Source organism: Acinonyx jubatus, chromosome D1, assembly GCF_027475565.1.
Source record: "Acinonyx jubatus isolate Ajub_Pintada_27869175 chromosome D1, VMU_Ajub_asm_v1.0, whole genome shotgun sequence".
NCBI lineage: Eukaryota > Metazoa > Chordata > Mammalia > Carnivora > Felidae > Acinonyx > Acinonyx jubatus.
This window is the reverse complement of record NC_069390.1, coordinates 55,821,061-55,846,314: the sequence shown is the minus strand read 5'-3', so window position 1 is coordinate 55,846,314 and position 25,254 is coordinate 55,821,061. Positions and strand designations below refer to the sequence as shown.

At 39.2% G+C, this 25,254-nt stretch overlaps 1 protein-coding gene across 6 annotated transcripts in view; it reads left to right on the top strand.

Moving 5' to 3' along the window:
* The window catches only part of FAM168A (family with sequence similarity 168 member A), a 203,157-nt gene that overhangs the window by 75,367 nt on the left and 102,536 nt on the right, over positions 1-25,254 (top strand). For 2 of the 6 annotated variants that reach the window (XM_053203662.1, XM_053203656.1), the window contains exon 1: positions 15,248-15,517. The exons of 3 other annotated variants lie outside the window; for them this stretch is intronic. In XM_053203662.1, the coding sequence (XP_053059637.1) occupies positions 15,437-15,517 (81 nt within the window). In that variant the 5' untranslated portion in view covers positions 15,248-15,436. Of the gene's footprint in view, positions 1-15,245; positions 15,518-25,254 lie in introns of those variants that run through there. One more of the 6 variants, XM_053203661.1, reaches the window with a different exon arrangement.

The following is a 25,254-nucleotide window of genomic DNA, read 5'->3' as shown; positions in this document are numbered from 1 at the left end:
TTGATGTTGGAGCCCTGGGGAGGCTGAGAAGATCAAAGGAAGGGCCAGTGAGGTAAAAGAAGAATCAAGGGAAATTGAAGTACCAGAGTCCAAGTAACTTGTGGAGGATAATTGCAAGTGTCCCAACTTGGTTGCCTGGTTTGGTTCTAAGTAACCGTGGGACATTGGACAGTTCATGTTACTTTTTTGGGCCGTGGGTGATCCCTAAAGTGAAAGGCTTGATTAAATTGTCTTGAAACTTTCCTCATCATCATAATAAACGTATGTATATAATACTTTATAGCACATTAATCTTTATAACAAATTTATGGGACTTCTATTTTTATGCCCATTTTAAAGATGAGAAGAATAGAGGAGTTCAGAGACTTGTCAAAGTCACATAGTCATAGTCAGAGACTTGAGCCCAGATCTGCCTGATCTCAAAGCATGTACACTTTATACTGTATAACAACTATATTTTTACACTAATATTCTAGAGCTCTGTGATTTTGAGCATATGGAATTCATTTATTGATTATTTATTGAGTGCCTGCAATGTACTAGTCACTGTTCTAAGTGCTGGGGATACAGTTGTGACCAAACCAAAGTCCTTTTTGTTCTTTGATCTTTCATTCCAGTGGGTAAGACTGATAGTAAACAAACAAATTAACTAACTAATAATGTTAGTGCCATAATTAAAAAAAAAAATCCAGGTGAGGGAACAGGATATGTTGGGGGAATGATCAAGAAAAGAAAAGCCTTTCTGGTGTGCCTGGGGTTAAGTGTCTGACTTCAGCTCAGGTCATGATCTCGTGGTTCGTGGGTTCGAGCTCTGCATCAGTCTCTGTGCTGACAGCTCAGAGCCTGGAGCCTGCTTTGGATTTTGTCTCTCCCTCTGTCTACCTCTCCCCTGCTCATGCTCTGTCTCTCTTTCAAAAATAAGTAAACACTAAAAAAAAAGTTAAAAAAAAAAAAAGCCTTTTTGAAGTGAAGACATTTTAGCAGAGACCTGAATGATCTAAAGTAGAAAGCCATGAGACATGATGGGGGAAACAAGAAACATAAAGGTCCAGAGGTACGAATGAGCTAGATGTGTTTGAGGAACAGCAAGGAAGCCATTGGTAGGACAGGAGGTTGACAAGATGCAGAGAGCTTTGGAGTCATTTAGCCCTGGAGGGTCAGTTATGACTCCCTTCATTTGATTTGCTGTGTGACTCTGGACAGAGTACCTGACTTTCTTGAGTTTTAATTACCTTATCTCTAAAACGGAGATAATAAAATAAAGGTATCTTGAAAATGAAATGAGAGAATGTATGTAAAACATCTAGGATGGTGCCTGGAATATTACTTTATTAAACGTATGTTTACTGCACACTATTATTATTGACCATGTCCTAGGCACTCATTCCACTGTCATCCAGTAAGTTTAGTCTGTTTTTCTTTTTTCTTTCTTTTTTTCTTTCTTTTTCTTTTCTTTTCTTTTCTTTTCTTTTCTTTTCTTTTCTTTTCTTTTCTTTTCTTTTCTTTTCTTTTCAATTTGTTTTAGTCAGCAGATCTTAAAGTTCTGTTTTTGTGCTCAGGCTAGGCAGTCTCCCTGAGCTCACCTTTGTATTAAAATCAAAGAAAGAAGTGTTGGACTGAAAAGAAAATGATTTAGAAGTTGATGAGTAAGTATAAAAATATGGGTTGGGATTCTGGTAATTGCAGCCTCTGATATATTCATTTATTATGGAAAGAAACTGCATGTGCATTTCTGTCATCTTTCCTCATCACTGGATACTAGCTCTACTCAGCCACTTCCCAGCCAGGCTTCCTGCTGACCCAAACCTGCTTGCCTTAGGAAAATCAGATAGGAGAGAAGTCTTCTATCCTTAGAAGACCATCTGTTTTTAGACCCACAGCTGCTGCCCTTACAATTGCAACCCAACACAACTGGAATGATTTATTCATCTCCAGGTAACATTTGTGCACCAGGCTTCCAGCAAAGTACAGTATCAGCTTTACACTTAATGAAGCATCCAGCACAGGTGGTGAGCTGCCCTGGAAAGGATGCTTCCGGCTTAGAAATGGCTGATGGACAGGTGGAGGTAAGCTGTTAGTATTGAGTGTAGCCAGAGGAAGAGCAGAGCAGAGTGAACACTAGGCAACAAGGGAGAGTTTCTTGTCTAGTAGGGTCTTGATTGTGTGTCCTATATTCCTGGAGTTTCAAGATAATTTAGTCTTTAAGTTAAATGTTGTATCACTGTTGAGTTAGGGGAGAAATTTAAAATCCAGAGAGAGGAAGGGACTTAGCTTAAGTTGCAAACAGTTTGGCATAGTTAACACTAGAACTCAGGTATTCCAGTATCCATATAATTTGCTGATACTGTTAATAAATCACAACTTTTTCCCTCTTAATAACTAACCACGCAAGTAGCTTAATTTTTTTTTGAACTTCTCTTCTTATATATAAAATTAGGATGATTAACACTTGTTCTGGATTGTTTTGAGGGTTAAATGAGATAAAGTATATGGAAACTGGTAAGGTCATTTTTGATAATCAGAAGGTATTAAATGTTAATTTCTCCTCTTTTTCAGGTCAATTGAGCAAACAGTAATTAAGCATCTGTCTTGTGCCAAGTGTAATAGTACTATAATAATAGTTATTGGTATAATTGGTATAATAGTACTTTCTCTTTTCAGAGTCCTTCCATAGTCAGATCTTCATAACTAAACACAGTTGTTGTAAACAAGTGATGCTTACTTTAGAAAAATTCAGAATGTTAATATTAACCTGTGGTGATAACTCTGGGACCAGTGCATCTAGAGCTAGTCTGTAAGACTTGGCTTCTGTTTCTACAGGGTGCTTTGGGGACCCTCTGGAGGGCAAATCATGACTATGATGATATTCTTTGTCACCTCAGAGATACCTTGGTTTCTCTTTTGGAATGTTTGGTTTTAGTAAATTGCTTCCTCTTCACCTTAGGTTTTAGGCTCTTTGACAAGCCATCTGCTTCTCAAACCCAATTTCCCTTTACCACCAAGTGCTTGCAGGCAGTTGTTCAGATGGAGAACAAAAGCTTTCTCCAGTTCTTGTGGAGAGTGAGAATGCCTCAGGGAGAGATTGCATCTGCTTATTGGAATTCATTTGTGATGTGTGCAGTACTTTAGGCAGTATTTTACCAAGGACTCTGCTGGGGCTGGCTGAAGAAGAGATAAAATTTTGGAATGGAGGTCTGTCAGCATGGATTTTGGCTATTTCTGTCCTTGCCGGTATCAGCTAGGGCTCCACAGAGCTTGTTGGGATTGCTGCTGCTGCTTCTACTATCCTTACTACTACTTACATCTATTGTCCCAAGTTTTCTATGTGTACTTTTTGTTGCTGTTGTTGTTTGGTTGTTTTTCCAGGTTGTTGATCTATTCTGTGAGTGGCTCAGTATAATGCAATTCAGTAGACATAGTAAAGTGGAGATTAAGTAATGAATAAAATAAGATACAGGGAAACTAGTGTGAGGTAGTAGAAAAGCCTTGGTAAATGTATAGGCATATCGTGGCTTTAAATTTCAGCTTTGCTTTGCACTGGTTCTGTGATCTTGGGTATATCATTTAATCTCTTTGCATGGTAATTTCTTCATCTCTAAAAGTAGGAATATAAATATCTACCTTGTTTAAGGTTGTGATGAGGATTAAATAAGAATTTATAGGAAAGAATCAAGCATTAAATGGGTGCTTATTAAATATTCCTTTCTATCTTTCTTCCCATCTTTCTTCCCGTCATCCTTAAGGAATGTACATGGAGAAATCAGACACATATACATGTGTGTGTTAGTTTAACATAGCTTTGAGAAGTGGCTGGAATTTGCCACACTCATTGAAACCAGGCAGAGAGGTATACTCTGGTAAGGTGACATAACATAATCTTTGTGCCTTTAAAGAAGACCTTAGGAGGGAAGAATAAAGAACCTGGCAGTGGAGGCCTTCGGATGTTGGTTTCCTCAGGAGACCATTAGAGTGTGTCTGGTAGCTACTGGTTTCTTAGAGATAGAATAATCTGTTTCGTGGTAAGGTGAGAGCAGAACCTGGGGTTTGTAAGTATGAGACCTGCCTTTTGGGAGCAGTAAGTGTATAGCTTGGAAGATTGTAGCCACCACCTTTTCCTTTCCCATCCCCCAAATCTGTAATATCCTCAGAATGAGCTTTTCCAAGATTTCACATCTGGTCATCTTAATTGGCTCTCCATTGGCTCTCAGTTGCCTCTAGGTTAGAGTCCAGATTCCTTCTATGACATATGAGGTCTTCCTCAGTCTGGTCTTGACCTACACTTTTAGCCTTGTTTCCCACTGCTCCTGCCTGTGCTCCAGTGATGCTTCTCAATCCCTCAGTCCTCATGTATTTGGCCCCTGATAGTCTTTCTGCTGTCTGTATTTCCCCTCTTTCTTATTCCTCTGTTTTACTTGACAGACTTCTTTCTTTAAAACTTTTCTTTGGGGCGCCTGGGTGGCTCAGTCGGTTGGGCGTCCGACTTCGGCTCAGGTCATGATCTCGCGGTCTGTGAGTTCGAGCCCCGCGTCGGGCCCTGTGCTGACGGCCCAGAGCCTGAAGCCCCTTTCAGATTCTGTGTCTCCCTCTCTCTGACCCTCCCCCGTTCATGCTCTGTCTCTCTCTGTCTCAAAAAATCAATAAACATTAAAAAAATTTTTTTTAAACTTTTCTCAAAAACCATGTTTTCTGTGACGTTCTCCCTGACTTCTGAAAGTGAGGTGCCATGGGATGAGAGACTTCCCTCCTCTAGGTTCATCTAGAATTTTGTATTTACAAAAATCTACATGTTTAGCATTAGTGATTAGTAGACACAATTATGTTTCTTAATGCTTTTATTCATGACCCATTGACTTATTTTAGTGCCTTCACTGGGACACTCCATTCATATGTAGATCCATTTACAACAGATATCTTTAGAATTAGAAAAATAAACACAGATCTAATACAGCCTTTGCCAAGACTTAGCAAATTGTATTTTATTATACCTCTTATCCCTGATGAAATGAATAGTCATCAGTAAAATGAATCACTAGGTTTTGAAAGAGCTATTTATTATCAGGTTGGTGATGTAGGTCCATCTGATCTAATTTTGTGATATTTAGTCAATGATTAAATCAATTTTTAAATCGTTTAATCAATGATAAATCATTGACAGAGCATCATTATTATACTTAGGCTTTTTTTCATATAACTTTTCATTTGGATTCTCAAATTTGATATGAATAAGATCTGAATTCTGTTTTTCATGTTGGAGCTTTCCCCCAGATATCTGGTGATCCTTGGTTGTTTGTTCATATTAAAATGGGATACTAAAAAGCTGATTGGAAATTTTAAATATTTTGGTGGGGCTTACTGATTGTGGACCTCACTATATGGTGATCTGCCTGGGATATTGGTGAGGCACCTACAATGTCAGCATCAGTAGGTCTTTCCACTAGGGCTGGTCAGATTGTTCTAGTCTTCTTCCTAGATGTTCTTGGCCTGGCTCTAGTGGTCTGGAAGTTGACTGGGAGAGGAAGGCTCTGATTTTACTTAACATTCTTATTTTCACTATTGTAACCCTGCCTTCAACTGTACCTGCTATTCCCTTATCTAGAGACCCTCTGTCATCCTTTTCAGAGGAAAAAGAAACCCTGAACATAGTGCTACCAGTTTCTGAAACTTGTGGGGCTTCTACAAAACCTCCACAGAAATAGCAAATCAGGTTACTTTTTGTCTCTGCCCCCCCCACCCCCCCGCTCCCCCTCCACTGCTGGCTCAGTATTATCCTTCTTGGATCTGATGTCAGTTACTGATTATTGCTGCTTTCTAGCTTTCAATATTTGGTGGCTGTTGCTCTTCTCATTTCTCTTTGTTTTTATGATTTTATGCCTTATAAAAAGTCCAAAGGTGGGGTCTAAATTATATACTCCCCTCTTCAGAATAGACAATATTATTTCATCTTTCTTGAGATTCAGGTTCATTATTGTGAACATCAATTATTCTGCCTTTTTGTGTTGCACTGATGGCCATGGGAGCTATTGTATTCTATACTAACCTATCTGATGCTGTACTTGAGAAGAAAAACAAAAAGCTAAGGACCTCTTTTTTGGTGAGTACTGTGCTTTATATATCTTGTGGTTGTTTTGGAATTATTTTTCTGCCTTTTCTTCTTTGTCACTTCTCACATACTGTATGTGGTGCTCTGAAATTACTGAGTTTATTAGATGTGTTTGTAAAGGAAAAGTGAGGCCTTAGGGATTCTACTGCCTGTAAAGTGTGAAGAATTAAAATAAAGACAGTTATTTTGGCTTTGAAGAGGTGTTTTTGCTTGCTTTCTAGTTCTCTCTGTGATCCAGAAGACAAGGTTGTTGGATCACTGAATTCCATACAAGTGAAGTATTGCAATGAAGCTTCATAGCTTGTCAAATAAATTGCTTTCATCCATATCATCTCATTATTTTAAGCTTCATAGTAATTCTACAAGGTAGTAGGGCAGGTAGGATTATTCCGGTTGTATGTATAGGGCAGTTTGAGTTTCAGAGAGATTAAATGATGTGTTCATATCACATAATTGAGTGGAAGAGCAATCTCAGGTTGTCTGACTTAAACCCTTGTGTTCTCTGTCTTCTCTGTAAGTGGCCTTCTACAGAGAAGGTCAAGTTCATAAGATTAGCATTCAGCACAATAAGGAATAGTCCTCATTTGATCTTTATGGTAACCCAGGGAACAGGTAATATTTTTTCTATTTCCTCTCTGGGGAGTTTGAAGCTTAGATTAAATGACTTGTTCAAGGTCACCTGGCAAAATAAAGAGCGGCACAGCTGGGACTCATTCTCTTCTTTTGACTCCAAGTCTTGCTCTCTGATTTTAGTGCATGATACTTCCTCACTCTGAATGAACTGCCAAAAGAGAAAATACGCCAGCCATGTGCATATTAACAGCAATGGTTTGAAGTACTAGTAAACAGCCAAGTCCTCTTCCCTGGGAAGGTTTCAGCTGATTGGAATTCTCAGTCTGTTTTTCCAGTTTATGTAAGGAAGGAGGATAAAGAACTGTAATGTTTGGACTTGCAACAAACTTTAATTCCCTTAGTGGAAACACTAAAGATACACAGTTGCATTGCCAGTTTGGCAAAAGGAAATATTTAAGCTCTCAAGTAGAAATAACTTACTGAGTTTCTAGTACAGCCAATGTTCTAGACCCCAGGAGGGATTAATCATGAATCAGGGAATGTTAGAGCTCTGAAATCCATTCATTCTGAGGCTTAAAGGCTGAGTTTGTCTAGACAGTTCAGTAGAACAATTCTGTATACCTTTATTGAGCTCCTGCTGTTTACTAGGAATAGTAATCGACACTGCTTAGGAATTTTATGGTCTGGTTGAGAAGGCACACACAGACAAATAATTATATTGTAGTTTAAGAAAGCACTATAATTGAGAGATACACAAAGAGCACTGAAGAGGGAATGATCAATTCTGACCAGACCAAGAGTGAGAGGAGTGACTGGAAAAAAATTTACAATGAAGATGATGTTTGATTTGTACCTTGCAGGATGGGTCACATCTTTAGACAGAAAGGGAACGAAGGGCATTGTAGGCAGAGGGAACAGTATATGCAGAATCTTAGAAATATGAAAGAGCTTATTGTTTGAGGGAAGCAGTGGAAAGCTTGATTCAGCTAGAACTGGAGAGTAAGGTAAAGTAGGCCTCCTCTCTGATCTAGGACTGTCAAGGCCCCTTCTTACTATGCTGTGTCAACTCACTAGGTGTATTCTTCACATGTGGGTGTTCTCTGAGATAGGCTACATCTCTCCAATCTTGCTAGCCTTTCTTCAGAGCTTAGTACAATTACACACTCTTCTATAAAGCTTTCCAGGCTGATAGCTGATTGTTGTCTTATCCCAACTCCTGTCGCCCTTTGTAAGCCAGTGTAGTTGCCTCCTAAGTTAATACTGACAAGTGTTCATCCATGATTTGTTTCTATATTGCTTTCTATTCTAGAAGGATTTGCTATTAATGATGTTTCTGATTATGGTTGGAGTGGAGGTTTATCGTTCGGTTACTTATATTTCTTAAGCCTTGGGTATAGGTTTGTTTTGAGGTTGTTTAACCTTCTAATCAGTTCAGGAATCCTTTAGTTTAAGGAATAAAACATGGTGCAGTGAGACCCTTTAAGAAGCCTTTGCTGACCCTCCTAGAGCTAATAATTCCTTTTCTTTTTGTCTTAGGGCTTGTCACTCTGCCTACAACTCTCTCTTTTTTAGTGTCTGTCTCCACAATTAGGTAGTGAGCTCCCTGAGGGCAGGGATTTTGGTATAGTTCATTTTGTTGTGTTTTCAACAGCCAGTGTAGAGCCTGGACACAGAATAGGTGCTTGGTACATGTTTATTGTTTATTGAGAACCAGAATGCAGGAATTCTAATTCCAGTTCTACCATCATGTGACCTTGGGCAGGTAGGTCACTTCCAATCTTTCAAACTTCAGTTTCTTATCTGTAAAATATGAAGGTTGGACTCCATGACCAGTATCACATCATTTATTCTACTTACAGCAGTCAAGGTCCACTTGAAAAGTTAGAAACCACACTAATAATTTGAACAGGTAAAATTTAATATGAAGAATTGTTAACTAGATAAAAAGTAGTTAACTACAAAAGAGATAAAAAGAAACTCTAAGGTGTAATAGAGGTAGTAACTGCAGAAAACTGGTACCATCCCTAGGGCTGAAGGAAAGGTAAATGAGGAAGGAACTTACAAGCTTAAGAAAAGAGAGCTCCACAAGGCTGAAATTCAGGCCTCTGAGGAGAGTGTATGGTTGCTGTAGGAATGTGTTGCTTTCTGCTGTGGTGAAGAAGAAACTGGCTGGAGAGTGCTCGCCCCAAAACCTGGAAAGCCACTGTGCTGAAATCTGCCATGATCCCCTGCATGCTGATCTACTTGCTGATTTGTAGAAAAAACCAAGCACTGTAAAAGTCCCTTCTTTCTCTCTTAGCTTTGTAATCTCTTTCCAACACGCTCTGTTGGCAAAATAGACATGAATCCCCTGGGAATGGAAACATGTAGCCTGTAGAGTCCAGTCCAGTATCACAGAGCAGGGCAATGAAGAATTTGTTTGGAACCTTAAAGCAAGTAATACATTCCATTTTGTACTAATCTATCTTGATACTTATTTTCCTCATTGCACCATGAGCTTGATAGTGGCTAGAACAGTGTCATATTTGTCTCTGTATCTACATTGCCCCAGAAGGAGCCTAGCACTAAAGAATTGCTCAGTAAATACTGTTTGAATGAAGGAAAGACTCTGTAAGAGAAAATTAGGTGTTTCTCTAGGTTGGTGTAAGTCTGATTATCTTGGAAGAAATTGGAACTGAGCATCCTCCCTAGCAGTTAAAACCTTATTGAATGCCATTTGTCTTGTGCCTGTCATGTGCATACCTTGCATCAGATGAGAACATTTTCCTGTTCATATATTTAATATGAAATTAAACATATCCCCTTTCCTAAAAGGGTGATGCTGTGAAATTTGAAGTAGTTAGTGTGCACATAAGTATATTCCTCAGAAGAGCAAAGAGATTAATGTATTATGTGTCATGTGCAGTTTAGTTCATTTCATCCCTAGAGCCCATTGTATTATACCCATTTTACAGATGGAGAAACTGAGGCCCAGGACTGTTGAGGTACTTGACCAAAGTTATACAGCCTGTAAGTTGCAAAAGTGGGATATGAGCTCAGGTTTGGCTGTTGTAAAATTTTGAACAGGGCAATACTCTATCCCTTTCTCCCAGCTTACAAGCATACAAGCACAGAGTTTCTATTAGCTGATGGCAATATAAATGTGTGGAATTGATTTTCTCTTTCTGGTCGTTTGGGGCTGGACAAGTAACAACAAAGCAAATAGCAGTACTTGCAAGGCTGCAGTGATGGTGTTTGCTAATAGCTGGCCTTTCAAGTAAGCCAGTTTGAGCCTGAGCTTCAGATATCTGATTTGTGGAGCAGTTGCTGTCTGGCAGCAGGGTATTCTTTCTCCAAATCCCACACTAGCAGCTCACAAAAGAGTTCTGATGCATTCCCTACATTAAACTTCTTTTCTCTTGCTCCTACACAGTTCTTTCCTTTTCTGGGACCTGAAATTAGATAGACCACTTAATTATTGTTAGGACACAAAATTTATGAGGCTAGTGTGTTTTGTTGCTTCTGAGCCAGCACATGTAGACCCTTTAGGTAAATTAGGTTTGAGAGTCAGTTACTCCTTTCTTTGGTTGTCAGCCAGGCAATGCTGGGGACCCAGATGCCTGTCTTATTGCTTGAGGGGTCAGAGTATTGCATGTGGCCTGAGAGAGATAGTGTTAATAAGAAAAGCTTTTCATTGAAAGCATTGGAAGAGACCAATAATGTCAGGATTTGCTAATCAGATTATTCAGCTAGTTATTTTGTGAATATCCACTGGGATGACCACTGATTGCTGACATGGGAGTGTGATTTCAACATGACAGTGAGAAGCCCTTGGGCCAATGTCACCTTTCCTTCATTTCTTTTGATACTATCATTGACTAGGGAATCTTAGGATAGTTACCTTCCCCTTTGATTTCCTTGGCCATAAATGCTGCTGCTTAACTGCATTTCAGAAGTAATGACATTTATTCTTTGGAAGGAACTGAAGAAAGCCTGCACATGTCATTTATTTTTAACTGCATGCTCATTAGAGTTGAAATCTTAGTTTCATTTTGTGGGTTAGCATTGAACAGGAAAAGCCATATAGTGGAATTAGTATGGGCTATAATAGCACAATCACCTGGGCAAAATCCCATTCTGCTACTTAGCAACTTAATAGTTATTTATCCTGTATGAGCTTCAGTTTCCTTTTCACTAAAATGAGAATAATGATAAATAATAATGACAATAATAATGGTCCATAATTTTGGGTAAATCTGTTAATTTCTCTGAGCCTGAATTTATTTATCTGTAAAATGGAGCTAGTAATTCCCTAATAATAGGTTTAGTTTGAGAAAGAAACTGGCTAATGTAAATGAAAATATCTGTTGCAGTGCCTGGCACATAGTATTTGAGTATGCTAAGTGCTAAATAGTGGCAATGACTGCTCTTAGGAGATCTGAAGGAAAAGATCCCTGAGGGTGTAATAGTTGCTGTGGGATGGATCAGGGCTTAATAAATACTCATTGATTAATTCTTTCAGTGGGGAGGTCTTGTCATTTCCTTTAGGAACCGTTTTACTTGATCTATTGGTATTTCTTTTTCTACCATGTCTCCAGACAGAACTGTTTCCCCTGAAAGTTTCCTTCCCAAGCTGTCGTCCTGACATTGCTATTCCAAGTTGCTCTCTATAGAGAAAGTGGAGTACAAAGACTGAGTTGTGGTTCAAAACTTCCACTAGCTTGTATTTCTGGGTTCATTGCTTTGTACACAAGACTGAGGAGGTTTTGTTAGAGGCCTTTAATGAGGTATGATCATGCCATTATTTTGCTATTTCTTTGGTATAAGCCAAGAAGGAGGGCTGGCCAGTAAAAAATGTTTTATAGGACAGTAAACTGGATGTCTCTACAAAGCTGGCCTCTGATCTCCTTAGCCTCTTTAGGCAAGAGACTTGGGCTAGTTTGAATTCCAACTGTTTCAGTTCAAGGGTTTCATTTCTCTCTGTGTCACAGAGGTATAGATTTTTAGAGATGTTCAAAGCTGAAGCACAGAGATTAGAGGACTTATTTAAAGTCTTATGGCAAAAGCAGAACCTAGATTTCTTTTTAATTCTCTTTCTGTAGTTCTTTGGGAAAATTCACTTTCTTTCATAGGATGTTTAGCTAACAATAAGCAGCTTATTTTTAAGAATATGCTCTCATTTTCCTTCTCATAAATGCTACAGGATTGTTCTGAGGTATAAAGATTACATTTCTTTCATGGCCAGTGTTGCTTTTTTCTTTGCAGCACTCCTTGAGATAAGCAAGTCAGATACTCTTGATGATTTTTTTTTTTAAGTTTATTTATTTATTTTGAGAGAGAGAGGGAAGGGGGGCGGGGAAGGAGAGAGAATCCCAAGCAGGCTCCACACTGTCAGAACAGAACCCTAAGCGGGGCTTCATCTCACAAATCATGAGCTCAATGACCTAAGCCAAAACCAAGAGCCAAATGCTTAACCGACTGAGCCACACAGGGACCCTGGGTTTTGTTCTTGTTTAGACAACAATAACAAAAGGAAATTGAGGCCCAAGGAGGGGAGGGTGACTTGTTTAGAGTCACATAGTGAGGGTTAGAATTAGAATTGAGGAGCAAGAAGGCCCTTTTGTTTTTTGGTTTTTGATTATCACTGGGAACATTGTCATACCTTGTCAACACTGGATATTATTACTTTCTACAGCTTTTGCTATACTCATGAGAGAAAAAGACCTCATTGTTTTAATTTTCATCTTCCTAATTACTGGACAAGCTAAATATGTTTTCATGTTTATTGGCCATTTGTAGTTCTGTGAATTTTGTGTCATTTATTGCATTGTCCCTGCTAGGTTCTTTGTCTCTAATCAACTTGGTGAGGGAGTGCTCTTTTGTATACTAAAGGTATTCATCTTTTGATATATAGACTGCAAATACTTTTGACATTTTATTTACAAAACTTGATGCTTCCTTAGAACACCAGAGAGAAAAAAAGCCCTTTGTATTGGAATAGCTATTTATTTATTTTTTAAATTTTATTTATTTTGATAGAGAGAGTGCAAACAGGGGAGGGACAGAGAGAGAATCTCAAGCAGGCTCTGTGCTGTCAGTGCAGAGCCCAATGCTGGGATCGAACTCCCAAACCATGAGATCATGACCTGAGCCGAAACCCAAGAGTCGGGTGCTTAACCAGCTGAGCTACCCAAGCACCCCTGGCATAACTGTTTAAAAATAACATCTCTTACCACTAACACTACTACTGAACATTCACAAATTTAACAAGAACTTTCAAATTCTTTCTATCTTTTGTTCTCTCAAGAATTTCAAGAGGGCTTATGATGAAAATAAAGTGGATTGAGAATGTACATCTTACCTCCTTTTAAAAACTCCATTGAGGGGCGCCTGGGTGGCGCAGTCGGTTAAGCGTCCGACTTCAGCCAGGTCACGATCTTGCGGTCCATGAGTTCGAGCCCCGCGTCAGGCTCTGGGCTGATGGCTCGGAGCCTGGAGCCTGTTTCCGATTCTGTGTCTCCCTCTCTCTCTGCCCCTCCCCCGTTCATGCTCTGTCTCTCTCTGTCCCAAAAATAAATAAAAAACGTTGAAAAAAAATTAAAAAAAAAAAACTCCATTGAAATAACTAGTATTAACTTACAAAGGCTAAGAGAATGGGAGAATATGGAAAAGAGCCATAAGTGATGGATGATTTAGGGAAGGCAGAATGCTGAGACTGCAGAGGGAATGTGGATATGAACAAAGAAAGCCATTTGTGGTATGGAACTCTAGAAAGCTCTGGATAGCAGAGGTTCTTGGCATCTTGAATGTTAGACTGAGAGGTGGAGCTGAAAACGGGTTCATTGGTTATAAGGAACAGTTAAAAACCCAGATCTTTTCACTATTTCAGAACATTGGAGGTTTATTCTCTAGGGAAGTAAAAGCTGGGAGGCCGCTTTTTCTCCTGAGGTGGGAAATTGGAGGATTCCTCTCTGAGTAACTGACTCACAGAAGTTGAGGGCCTCCCCAGTAAAAAACTGGTTTGTCACTTTCTCTTGTCACAAGGAAGCCTAGAAGTTAACATGCCCTATTGCTCATACAGTGTATCTGCAAGTGCCTTACTCTTAAATATGAGAGAATAGGCAAAGATCACCTAATATTTGGAAAAAACCCTCTAACATGAATGACAGAATGAAAAGAAATGGATGAAACGAACTCTACCTCCAAAAGAGAGGGGTGGGTGGAGAGCACAAGAGAGACAATGTAGGGAGCAAAAGAAAATTTGAAAAAAACTCATCAAAGGAGATACTGTCTCTATGAAATAAGGATAAGGTCCTGTTAAAAAGAAGGAATAGTCAGAGAACAAGAAAGAATCTTCGACCCTTAAAAATGTATTGGAAGTCTGGGGCATCTGGGTGGCTCAGTCGGTTAAGTGTCCAACTCTTGGTTTCGGCTCAAGTCATGATCTTGTGGTTTTGTGAGTTCAAGCCCTGTATCAGGCTCTGTGCTAGCAGTGCAGAGCCTGCTTGGGATCCTCTCTCTCCTTCTTTCTCTGCCCCTCCCTGACTTGTGCTGAATCTGTCTCAAAAAAAAAAATAAATAAATAACTTAAAAAAATTTTTTTTAAATGTATTAGAACTTAAGAAAGAATAAAAACAAATAAGTAGAAGGTAGGAGATGAAAGAAGTTAGAAGATCAGTTTAAAATTTATTTAAATGTAGGGGTGCCTGGGTGGCTTAGTCAGTTAAGTGGCTGACTTAGGCTTAGGTCATGATCTCACGGTTCTTGAATTCAAACCCCATATGGGGCTTTCTGCTGTCAGCACAGAACCCACTTCAGATCCTCTGTCCTCCTCGCTCTCTGCCCCTCCCTGGCTTGCACTCTGTCTCTCTCAAAATAAATAAATGAACTTAAAAAAAAAAAAAGAAATTTATTTAAATGTAAAAGGTTTTTAAATTCAAAAGAATTGATTGATTTTTTTTTTTTTTATCATTTCCTTGTCCATGTTCTCTATTTCTTCCCTTTAGATCTCTGAGTTTCCTCATAATTAGGTGTTGGATCACAGGGTGAAGGAAATCAAACAAATAATATAATTTCTCAGAAGTTAAGTACACATATGTAGAGACTGAAAACCCAATCAAGTATGTTCCATACAACGAATAAAAAAAAATTATATATATATCATCATGAAATTTCAAAACACTGGGTACAATGAGAATATTGTAAAAGCTTCCAGAGAGAATTAACAGGTCGTACACATCCTAGCAATATGGGAAGGTAGAAGAAATTGGAGGAATTACCTTACATTCTGAGAGGAAATGATTTCCAACCTAGAATTCTATACCCAGTCAAAAGTAACTATCCGATATGAAGGTAGAAAAAAGAAAAAGGTTTTTAGAAATGCAGCATCGCATTCCGACTTCAGCCAGGTCACGATCTCGCGGTTCGTGAGTTCGAGCCCCGCATCAGGCTCTGGGCTGATGGCTCAGGGCCTGGAGCCTGTTTCCGATTCTGTGTCTCCCTCTCTCTCTGCCCCTCCCCCGTTCATGCTCTGTCTCTCTCTGTCCCAAAAATAAATAAAAAACGTTGAAAAAAAAAAACTAAAAAAAAAAAAAAAAAAAAAAGGCAGCATCGCAAAAGATTTATTTCCCATGTATGCTATCTCAGGAAACTTGGTAGTTTGATACATCATAATGAGATGGAAGAGAAAGAGGAAGGCGTGGATCTAGGAACAAGGGATTCCAATATAGAAAGGTGAGTAGAAACCTCAGAGTGGTGGGAAAGAAGTATTCCAAGACCACAGCTATGCAGGTCTTGAGACAAGAGAGAGTTACCAGATTGGAACAAGATGGTGGAGATCTCCTAGAGGGGTGTTTTAAAGAAAAGGTAAAATGAAACCAATACTTTGTCTGATTTTTTTGACGATATTAAAAGGAGCCTTAATATTATTTTGGAGACTTTGGAGGTGAAGTGGGGAAAAGGACTTAAAATTCAGTAAATTAAAACTGAGGCAACTGTTAATTCAAGGAGAAATTAGAATTCTAGTTGTCCAAGAAGGGCAATGCAGTCATAATACATTACGTGGCTTAGTTGTGAAAAACATTATAATAATGTGAACTCTGAATATTAATTTTTAAAAACATTTTTGAAATAATTATGGATTTACAGGGAGTTGCAAAGATAGTATAGAGAGGTCTTATATACCCTCTACCCAATTTCCCCCAATGGTTAGATCTTGTATAACCATAGTACAGTATCAAAACCGGGAAAATGACATTGGTGCAATGTGTGTGTATAGTTTTGTGCCATTTTATCACATGTGTAGATTTGTGTAACCACCACTGCAATGAAGATAGAGAATATCCCATTACTGCAGAGATTTCCCTCATGCTATCCCTTTATAGTCATACTCCTACCCCCACCACAAATCCTGGTAACTACTAATTTGTTTTTCATCTCTATAATTTTATCATTTCAAGGTAAGTATATAAATGGAATAATACACTAAATAGCCTTTTTTTCACTCAGCATAATGCCCTTGAGATCCATACAAGTCATTATGTACATCAGTAGTTCATTCCTTTTGATTTCTGAGTAATATTCTATCATATGGGTATATCTTAAATACTAGTTTAACTAAAAACTGTGATGTGACTATGTTAGTGGAAGAATAGTGTGCATATATGTGTATGGATAGGTGTGGGGGTGATGATTATGTTATACAGAAAGATAAATGGTAACTAAAATTGACCAAAAAATTAAATCAATAATAACCAGTACAAGCATGGTTTTTTTGGAAATAAAGAGGTAAATGCCAAGAGAAAGAGCCAAAGTTAAAACTAGTTGCCTTTGGGAAGCAGAAATCAGGAGTAAGGCAGGAGACTGCCACTTTTTTGTTATAAGCTTTATAGTACTACATACATAGGAAGTAAAGGGCTATTACCTACATAGAAATAAGGCCCAGAGGGGCGCCTGGGTGGCGCAGTCGGTTAAGCGTCCGACTTCAGCCAGGTCACGATCTCGCGGTCCGTGAGTTCGAGCCCCGCGTCAGGCTCTGGGCTGATGGCTCAGAGCCTGGAGCCTGTTTCCGATTCTGTGTCTCCCTCTCTCTGCCCCTCCCCTGTTCATGCTCTGTCTCTCTCTGTCCCAAAAATAAATAAACGTTGAAAAAAAAAATTCTTTAAAAAAAAAAAAAAAAAGAAAGAAATAAGGCCCAGAGAGTTAAGGGGTCCAAGGTTTTAGAGTGAATATCTAGAGAAGCTGAGATTCCACCTTTGGCTCTCTGATTCTTACCAGTGTGCTTTATCCTCCAGCCTGCCTTGAGGTGATCATACAAGTGAATGCTTGTGCTTCCAACAGAGCCTTCTCAATATTTTTTATGTTGGTCATTACAGCCTCTGCATCTAGGACACTGCAAAGTGCCTGACCTAGCAAACAAGAGTCCCAATGACCCAGTTCCTGAGTAGCTGATGCTGGGGTAATAAATTACTATAGAACTGATTTGTGAATGCCAACTTGGCAGTTCTGTTTTCCCTTTTGATGGACTAGGGATAGCTCTTTTACAGGAATTACGTGTGTGTGTGTGTGTGTGTGTGTGTGTGTGTATTTATATATAATAAATATGTACAAATACATATTATATATAAATAAATACATAATCTATAATAATGTTTTTATACACATACACACACACACACACACACACACACACATGTTTAAAAAATCACTCATTGGCACCTGACAAAATATTCCTATTGTAAGAGAGGGAAGTCATAGCTTAGGCTTGGGAGTCAGACAGTTTGAATGCAAGCTTTTGTCCTGCTACATTTTTTGTGTCCCCCACCCCCTTTAGCAAGGTACGTTTCCTTCTTTTCTAAGCTCCAATTTCAACTTCCTTGAGAATTCCCTCTCTGACCTCTTCATTGGACTATAGTGCTCCTGAATTTCCTGTGCTCCAGATATTTCTTTGAGTCATTTCTGCAAATGATTTATTGCTCTCCTATCATGCGTGAGAATTTTATTCTCAGCAAGGAATCCCATTGTCTAGTGCTAGAGATTCATTCTTTGCCCTCATGTGTTAACTCTTGAACAAGATTCAACCCAGGGTGAAGGCCTCAGTATGAGTCAGTGCCCTTGTGGTTTACTTCAAATACTAGGTTATCCCCTTTTCATTGTTATTACCATTAAACTGTTCTTGTCCACAGGCATTAACTGCATGTTCCTTTGGTTTTCTTTGCTTTGTGGTTGTTAAACACTGATTTCTAAGTTCTGAAGATGAAGGTAAGAGCTGTTATTCACCAGCAGAGCAAACTTCATGACCGGATGTGAGCAAAAACAAGAGCAGAACTTTGTGTTTATCTCCTGCCAGCCCTGGGCTCAGTGGAGAGGAAAAGAGGGTCCCAATGTAGGTAGGGGTAGGTGTGTCTCAGTTTTCTTGTCCCTGAGGAGCAATGCCTTCAGAGAGTTCCACAGGTGTTGCAACAACAGTGCAGACAAGAGTATAGAGTCGTTGTCCTGTTATTTAGACTATTCCTGGAGAGGGGGCCAATGGGCTCCTTCTTTTATGGCTCGTACCAAGAACCACAATAATAGGCTAGGTTGCATATGCAGAAAAAGCCACCAATCCTTTTAAATTATAAAACTAAAATCCATCTTATTATAAAAATAGTAACATACTTCCTGAAACTGCTGTACCATAATACAATTTTATCAGCTCATTTGTAACTTGGAACTTACCGGTTTCAACCAGTGTAAGAGAGAGTCTTTTAGACCAAAGGACCTTGCTGTTAAGGTAGTGTTTGCTGGGAGGTCTCAGGCTTGTGAGGTGGTTTTCTGGGAGCCATTGCCAGTAATGGTTTTTTCAGCTCATTATTTCAGTTGTCTTTGGGTGCAAAAACAGATGTTTGACAGTAGTGTGAAATAATGTGTAAGCCCATTTCTTCTTTTTCAAGGGCTTGACACCTGATAAGAGGACAAAGCCTTTGGGCAGGATATGTAGGGAGCCCCTTTGATGTTCTGAATTCTGTAAAGGGGCTGTTTCTTTTTAGACAGGGCATCCTTTGGTGACAAGCTTGATCATCCTCCCCATTTATGAATTATAATTTCAGAGAAGCATTTTGAGAAGATTGCTAAAGAAACTAGGTCAAATTAGGTATGATTTATGAAATGCACCATTAATGAGGCAATGAGAAAGTCAGTTCTGTCTTTCTGTATCCTGAAATTCTAAAGAGGTTAATTACAGGAAGGCCTTCAAACCATATGTTCCTTTGTCTTGGAAACATTCCCATTTTTGCATAATGTGCTTGCTTATGTGACTGCATCTAGTCCTACAGCATTGAGTATCAGCACTTATTACTTGAGTTCTTTTGTTTTATATCTGAAGTTATATAACCTGGCTTTAAAAGAATAAATTATAAGAGGTGAGTTTGCTGATATGCTACTCTCACTGATCTATGATGAACTTAACAGTATTGCTTCAAAAATCTATCTTCTGTTCCTGTGTGTTCTCCACCATGTTCACTCTGTTCCAGCCACACTCTCTCAGTTCCTCTAAGAGCATATCAAGTTCCTTTCTGCCTTGGTGCCTTTGCCCATGCTATTCCTTTCCCTAAAATGTTTCCCTGAACCTTCCTCCATTATGACTAACTACTCCTCTGTTATGGCTTGTTTAAATGTCACTACCTTGGAGTGTCCTTTCTTGACTTGCTATTCACAAGAAAATCTCTATTTGCTTTTTTATGAGCATCTCTTACAAGTTGTAATTATATGATGTATTTAGTCTGTCCTGTCTGCCCTTCATCATCTTCCTCCTCTAGAGTATAAACTCTGAAGACAGGGACAGTGGCTGAATGGTTCATTGTTGCATTCTCACTACCTAAAACAATGTCTAGGGTTTGACACATAGTAGGGATTCGTAACAAATATTTGTTGAAAGTTTGAATGAATAAAGGATGTGTTCTAGGGAGTATCCAAGAGAACCAGGCAAAAGCTGAATGGCCATTTAAAAATTTTTTCTGAATCGCCATTTTTGACTAAGCTTCGGAAGTCACATAACATTTTACTTCTGCTGCATACTACTGGTTGGGTGAGTAAAAGTAAATTTACTTTTATATAATAACCTTGTATCCTGCAGTCTTGCTGTAATTACATATTAGTTGCAGGAGGGTTTTTTGGTTAATTCTTTGGGATTTTCTACATAGATGATAATTTCATCTGTGAAAAATGACAATTTTATGTCTTCCTTCCCAATCTGTGTACCTTTGATTTCCCTTTCTTGCCTATTGCATTGGCAAGGACTTCTAGTATGATTTTTTAAAAAAGGGTGGTGAGAGGTGACATCCTTACCTTGTTACTGATATTAGTGGGAATAGTTGGAATTTCTCACTATGAAGTATGTTAGCTGTAGTTTTTTGTAGATGGTCTTTATTAAGTTGAGACAGTTCCCCTCTCTTACTAGTTTACTAAAAATTTTTATGAGTCGGTGTTGGATTTTGTCAGAAACTTTTCTGCATCTGTTGATATGATTGTATAATTTTTCTTTTTAGTCTGTTGATATGATGGATTACCTTAGTGGATTTTTGAATGTTGAACCAGCCTCACATACTTAGGACAAATCCCTCTTGGTCATGGTGTATAATTCATTTTACGTTCTTTAAGAATATGTGTGCTAATCTTTTGTTGAGTATTTTTGCATCTATGGTTATGAGAGAGATTGGTCTGTAGTTTTCTTGTAATGCCTTTGTCTAGTTTTGGTATTAGGGTAATGCTGGCCTCACAGAATGAGTTAGGAAGTATTCCCTCTGCTTCTATTCTCTGGAAGACATTGTAGAGAATTGGTATAATTGTTTCCTTAAGTGGTAGAATTCACCCCATCCTGTGAACCCATCCTGGCCTGGTGCTTTCTGTTTAGAAGATTATTGATTATTGATTTGATTTCTTTAATAGATGTCTATTCAGATCATCTGTTTCTTCTTGTGTGAGTTTTGGCAGATGGTGTCTTTCAAGGAATTGATCTGTTTCATTTAGAGTTGTTTATAGTATTCTTTCATTATCCTTTGAATTTCCATGGGATCTATAGTGATGTCTGCATTTCTGATACTCGTCTTTTGTGTCCTCTCTCTTTTTTTCTTAGTATCCATTTTATTGATCTTTTCAGAGAACAGGCTGTTGGTTTCATTGATTTTCTTTATTGATTTTCTGTTTTCAATTTCAGTGATCTTGCTCTCTTATTATTTCTTTTCTTCTGCTTATTTTGGATTTAATTTGCTCTTCTTCTAGTTTCTTAAGGCCCTTTTTTATAGGCATTTACTATTTTTTAAGTTCATTTATTTATTTTGAGAGAAAGAGAGAGTGCAAGTGAGTGGAGGAGGGGCAGAGAGATGGAGAGAGAATCCCAAGCAGGCTCCATGCTGTCAGCACATAGCCTGATGCAGGGGGTCTGTCCCATGCATGGTGAGATCATAACCTGAGCCAAAACGAGGAGTTGGAGGCTTAACCATCTGAGCCAAGCAGGTACCATGTAGGCATTTACTATTAAGTTATGGCCTGTGCTGAAAGGAATGATTCCTGATCTCCACTTCTGTAACTGACCTTAACATGAATGGCTTATGCTTCCTATCTTATGTTGTAGTATTAGTATCTGCCTTCATGTTCAAAAACACTCAAGGTCATATTAGGTATTTCAAAAAAATTATTGGTGTCCCTGAACCAAAACCAGGCTTATACAGTATTTAAGATACTTACGAATTGTTGTTTTTCCCTGATCTTTTTGAGGGACAGAAATACTTATTTCTGAAGAAGTGCACCCTCAGAGAATTAATGGGCAAGCACAATCCATCATGACCTATACAGACTTTTTCCTCCCTAAGTAGTGTTCTTTAACTGTTAATAGATAACATCTATTTCTGTTGGATTTACAAATCTATGAATTAAAATAGCAAAAAGAGCAATACCCTGTAGTAATCAGGTGACCTGGATTCTAGACTACCTACATGAGAGGTGACGGTGCAGAGACTGGGATGGCGAAAGACTGTTTACTATTCACTTGCTTAAAACAGAAAAGTATGTGGACTCGTGACCCTGAAGGTGCCTTACAATCTAAATTTTCTATGCCAACATGCTCTTGTGTCTTCTGAGTTCCCATGGCAATGTGTATTTTTAAAAAAATAATTTATTAGTATACTTGTAATTATTTGTTTCATATTGGTCTTCCCCACTGGGCAATAAACTCCATGGGGGCAGGAATCATGTCTGTTTTATCCATTGCCAAGTACATAGAAGGCACTTAAGGGGCACCTGGGTGCCTCAGTCAGTTAAGCGTCTGACTTCGGCTCAGGTCATGATCTCACGGTCTGTGGGTTCGCGCCCCACGTTGGGTTCTGTGCTGCCAGCTAGGAGCCTGAAGCCTGCTTCGGATTCTGTGTCTCCCTCTCTCTCTCTGCCCCTTCCCTGCTCACGCTCTTTCTTTCTCTATCTCTCAAAAATAAACAAACATTAAAAAAAAAGGCATTTAATAAATATTTCTGGATGAACGAATGAAGGGCTTTCTACCATGTGTTCTACTTTTAAGAGAGTATAAGTGGGGGAGGGGCAAAGAGAGAGGGAGATAGAATCAAAAGCAGGCTCCTCCCTGACCACACAGAGCCTGATGTTGGGCTAGAACTCACAAACTGAGATCATGACCTGAGCCAAAGTCAGACACTTAACTGACTGAGCCACCCAGGTGCCCCTACCTGCAGACATTCTTACTCTTTAAAGTAGCAGAGGCCCTTGGGGCGCGTAGGTGGCTCAGTTGGTTGAGCGTTGGATTGTGGTTCTGGTCATGATCTAGTGGTCTGTGGGTTTGAGCCCTGTGTCAGGCTCTGTGCTGGACAGCTTGGAGCCTGGAGCCTGCTTCAGATTCTGTGTCTCCCTCTCTCTCTCTCTCTGCCCCTCCCCTGTTTGCATTCATGTGTGCTCTCTCTGTCTCTGTCTCTCTCTCAAAAATAAATAAAAACATTTTAAAGTAGCAGAGGCCCACTGATACATTAATTGCCCCTGGCAAACGAAAAACTACTTTCTTTCTCTTTGGATTTGCCTGTTCTGGACTTGGGCAAGTTATTTAACCTTCTTGTGCCTCAGTTTTCTCATCACAAAGTGGGGAAAACAATACCTACATCATCAGGTTGTTGAAAGTGTGATACAGGAGCAGGAAAAGAATTAACTTAAAGGCTTTAGAATTGTGTTTGAAACACAGTAAATGCTATGTGTTTGTTGCTGTTATGTCTTATTATGTTTAACATTATTGTGATCATTGTTTTGTTCCCCTTATAGCACCTAGTGTAGGACTGGACACATAATAGACACATTCATCCAATTTCCTGAGGCCTCTACTATATGCCAGGCACTGTTTTAGGAGATGTTAAATGTGGATTAAAATACTGTCCCTGCTCTGAAGCTGTTCACAATCTCATGGCAGAGATAGATATGTAAACAGTATGTAAATATACAAATATACGTATACATATACATATATACTCACAGCATATGTGTGTGTATATATATATATATAAAGAGATATATAAGGATAATAATAATGTTATACTAGAAGTAAATACAGTATGATATGGGAGCAGGAAGGAAGGAGAAATTCACACTGAATGACTGCAATGTTTTTATCATTTACCTCATTGAATTCTCAGGACAGCTCTGTGAGTTGGAGATTCTTAGTCATATCATTATGGATGAGGAAACTAATACTTAATGGCATTAAATTTCTTGCCCAGGGTCATGTAGATAGTAAGTAGTTTTTGGGACTTAAACGTGAATCTGACCAATTATAAAACCTTTTTTACTATTTCTGGTGCTTACAAAAATGCTGCTGTTTGAAATTTGTAAGTCCTACAAAGCAAAGCAAAACTATGTTTTTGGCTGAAAGGATTTGAGATTCAGTACATATTTTGAAAAATTCAGCATCTGGAGCCCTGCTGTTACCTGGTCTGGCAAGGAAAAACTTGATGACTGGGAAAGCTCAAGATGCCTCAGCTTTGGGCAAGATGGGCTGTGTCCCATTTAACTTTATCCATTGTCTATCCTGAGAGTCTTCTGACTGGTACCTCTTCTCTGGGCAACCAGGCTCCTTTGTGTGGGCAGGGACCTTGGGACCTGAATGGAGAGTTTGCGCAGAGCTTCCTGTGAATGAGAAGTGTTCCTGTGATTAGCCATGACCTCTTAGCAGCAGATACTTTCATCATTTGGCTTCAACTTTCCCACTTCTCCTTTGCAAAAGATTCCACTGGATCTACCAGGCACAAAGCAGCTTCCATTGAATTCAGCAGCTTGTTTCTGATTACATTAGGCATTATCTGTACTGCCCTTTGGCTCACCTCATGAGTGGGCTAGTACTGTGGTTATTTTTCACAGAATATCCAAGCTGGGAGGACCCTAAAAAACCCTGGTTAACCCCTGCTCATTTTGCAGAGCAAGTAAGCTGAGACCCAATAAATGGAAAGTACCCAGATTCCACAGAGTTTGTTCCATAGGTGAGACTAGGACTCTGATGCCTTAACTCCAGGTCACTTTTTCTACCTACTAGACCCTGCTACCTCCTTTTTTCTCACTCATATAAAATCATAAGCTCTTAGAAGGCAGAGATCATGCCTTTTATACCTTTATATCCTTCAGAGAGCCCAAGTTATTAGATATGCTCAGATTTGTTATTATCTGATTTTACATATGGAGAATGTATTGCCTAGTAGAAAGAGATAGGTAGGGGCACCTGGGTGGCTCAGTCAGTTAAGTGTCCGACTTCAGCTCAAGTCATGATCTCACGGCTGGTAAGTGTGAGCCCCACGTCAGGCTCTGTGCTGGCAGTTCAGAGCCTGGAGCCTGCTTCAGATTCTGTGTCTCCATCTCTCTGCCCCTCCACCACTAATGCTCTGTCTCTGTCTCTCTCTCAAATACAAATAAACGTTAAAAAAATTATTAAAAAAAAAAAAAAAAAAGAAAGAAAGAGATAGGTAGGCCTGGATGGAAATCTTGGCTATGAGTCAATGGAGTTGGGGTTCTAACTCAGGTATTCTGAGTCCAAGTTGTGCAGTCTTTTTTCTAGTAAACTTTTACTGGATTGGTATGCTTTTAACAGGGGAAAAGTGATCCAGACAGAGCCAAGCTCCAGAGGCAGTGAGTGTTGGCTGTACATGGAGAGAAGCAACTAGACTGATGTGGCTAGAGCACAGGTTGGATTAAGTGAGGGGAGGTAGGACTCAGGCAGCCAGAAACATTGGGGGGAAAAGGTGAAAAAGGTGTGGAGCCAAAGAGGACAGATCACTTTATTTTTATTTTATTTTCAGTTTTCAAGTCATTTTATTCAGAATTTTGTGTTTGTTTCCTGAATCAATAAATACTATACAAACAATGTAGGGATGGCTACCATTTTCTCTCCCCTGCCTCCCACCTGGGGACAGTCCTCTGGGGCACTTAACTCAGGGGTTCTCCAGATTTGGTTCAGCAAATTAGGTTGAGTGACACTAAAGCCCCTTGAGTAGGGCAGATCACTTTAATGTGCACTTTTTAAAGAAAGCCTCCTGGAGTTGGGAGTCTTGAGTTGGGCCTGAAGGATGGTTAGGATTTGAACTCACAGGGAA